Source organism: Callorhinus ursinus, unplaced genomic scaffold (genome assembly GCF_003265705.2).
Source record: "Callorhinus ursinus isolate GAN/ISIS: 27379988/994484 unplaced genomic scaffold, GSC_fseal_2.0 scaffold2764, whole genome shotgun sequence".
NCBI classification, from domain to species: domain Eukaryota; kingdom Metazoa; phylum Chordata; class Mammalia; order Carnivora; family Otariidae; genus Callorhinus; species Callorhinus ursinus.
The window spans coordinates 5,104-6,887 of NW_027399818.1; the positions used below are offsets into that span (position 1 = coordinate 5,104).

A 1,784-nucleotide genomic window follows, 5' to 3' on the forward strand; every position below is an offset into this window, starting at 1 on the left:
ATACCACCAGAAAAGCCACCAACCCGAACTCATTTAAAAACCGGAGAAAGTTTTCTTAAGATTTACTCCTGGTGGGAAGCCAGAGTTTAATTCCATGTTCCCAGATTAAGGAAAACCACAAATTTATTTTTCTGCAAATTCAGACTTTCACAGGGAAAAGCAATGTAAACTACTAACATTACCGTGACCATTTGAGGAAAAAGATATAATAAAACCACAAAGACACTTGGGGGTAAAAAAAATCACTCCTGTTGCAGTTCCTCTAATCCGCCATCTTTTTGTTCTATTCTTGAAAAAGGGAATAACATCCACAAAACGCAAGGTGGCGCTGCTGGCTAAAAAGAGGGGGAAATAACCGCACAAAGGATGTTAAGAATTTCCAGTGTTCAGAGGAAAGCTGGCCAGACAAGAAAAGTAGAGGGAAGGAAACCATGGTGATGGAATTGGGGAAAAGTGGGACTCCTCCCCACGAGCACTGCTATTATCCAGCTCATTTCTAAGGATTCGGTTTCTGCCATTTCTGAGAGCTGCTTGAGGCCGAGTGAACGTGGTTTTGAAAGATTGCTAAAACAAATAATGGAGGCCAGAGTGGTGCGCGCAGTGCAGAAAAGGCAAGTGTTATTTCTTTATGTGTTTCTGGGAGTGTCTTGGGCTGGCGCAGAACCGCTTCGGTATTTTGTGGCAGAGGAAACGGAGAGAGGGACCTTTCTGGCCAACCTAGCAATTGATCTGGAGTTGGGGGCGGGGGAACTGTCAGCTCGGGGACCTAGAATCATTTCAGATGAGAACATAGGATTTTTACTCTTCAATCCGCTTACTGGTGATTTGCTTCTAAATGAGAAATTAGACCGAGAGGAACTGTGCGGACCCACAGAGCCGTGTGTGCTGCCTTTCCAGTTGTTACTTGAAAAGCCTTTTCAGATTTTCCGTGCTGAACTATGGGTCAGAGACATCAATGATCATTCTCCAGTATTTCTAGATCGAGAGATTACATTGAACATATTAGAAAGTACCACTCCAGGGGCAACATTTCTCCTAGAAAGTGCACAGGATTCAGATGTTGGAATCAACAACCTGAGAAACTACACCATCAGCTTTAATGTCTATTTCCATATTAATATCCGTGATAGTGGGGAGGGGAATGTTTATCCCGAATTGGTACTCGATAGAGTGCTGGATCGTGAAGAGGTTCCTGAGCTCAGGTTAACCCTCACCGCCTTGGATGGCGGCTCTCCGCCCAGATCGGGAACCACCCTCATACACATCCTGGTTTTGGACATAAATGACAACGTCCCTGAATTTGTAGAGTCCCTTTACAAGGTGCAGGTGCCTGAGAACAGCCCTGTTGGCTCGCTGGTTGTCGCTGTGTCAGCTAGAGATCTAGATACCGGAAGTAATGGAGAAATAGTCTATGCATTTTTTTATGCTACTGAAAGAATTCTCAAAACGTTTCAAATCAATTCAACATCTGGCAATCTTCATCTTAAAGCTGAATTGAACTACGAGGCAATACAAACTTATACATTAACTATTCAGGCCAAAGATGGTGGAGGGCTTTCTGGAAAATGTACTGTGGTGGTCCATGTAACAGATGTAAATGATAATCCACCGGAACTTCTCATGTCATCACTTACTAGTCCAATTGCAGAAAACTCACCAGAGACAGTAGTAGGTGTCTTTAGGATTAGAGACAGAGATTCAGGGAACAATGCAAAGATGGTGTGTTCCGTCCAAGACCATCTCCCCTTCGTCCTGAAGCCATCGGTAGAGAATTTCTACACCCT

The 1,784-nt window shown here is 43.9% G+C and overlaps 1 protein-coding gene across 1 annotated transcript; it reads left to right on the forward strand.

Moving 5' to 3' along the window:
• Window positions 1-353: 353 nt before the first annotated feature.
• On the forward strand, window positions 354-1,779 carry LOC112818189 (protocadherin beta-7-like; the record flags this gene model as incomplete). The annotated part of the gene is made up of 1 exon (XM_025865388.2): window positions 354-1,779. A coding segment is annotated over exon 1 (1,203 nt), but the record flags the coding sequence as incomplete, so codon positions are not given.
• Window positions 1,780-1,784: the final 5 nt, after the last annotated feature.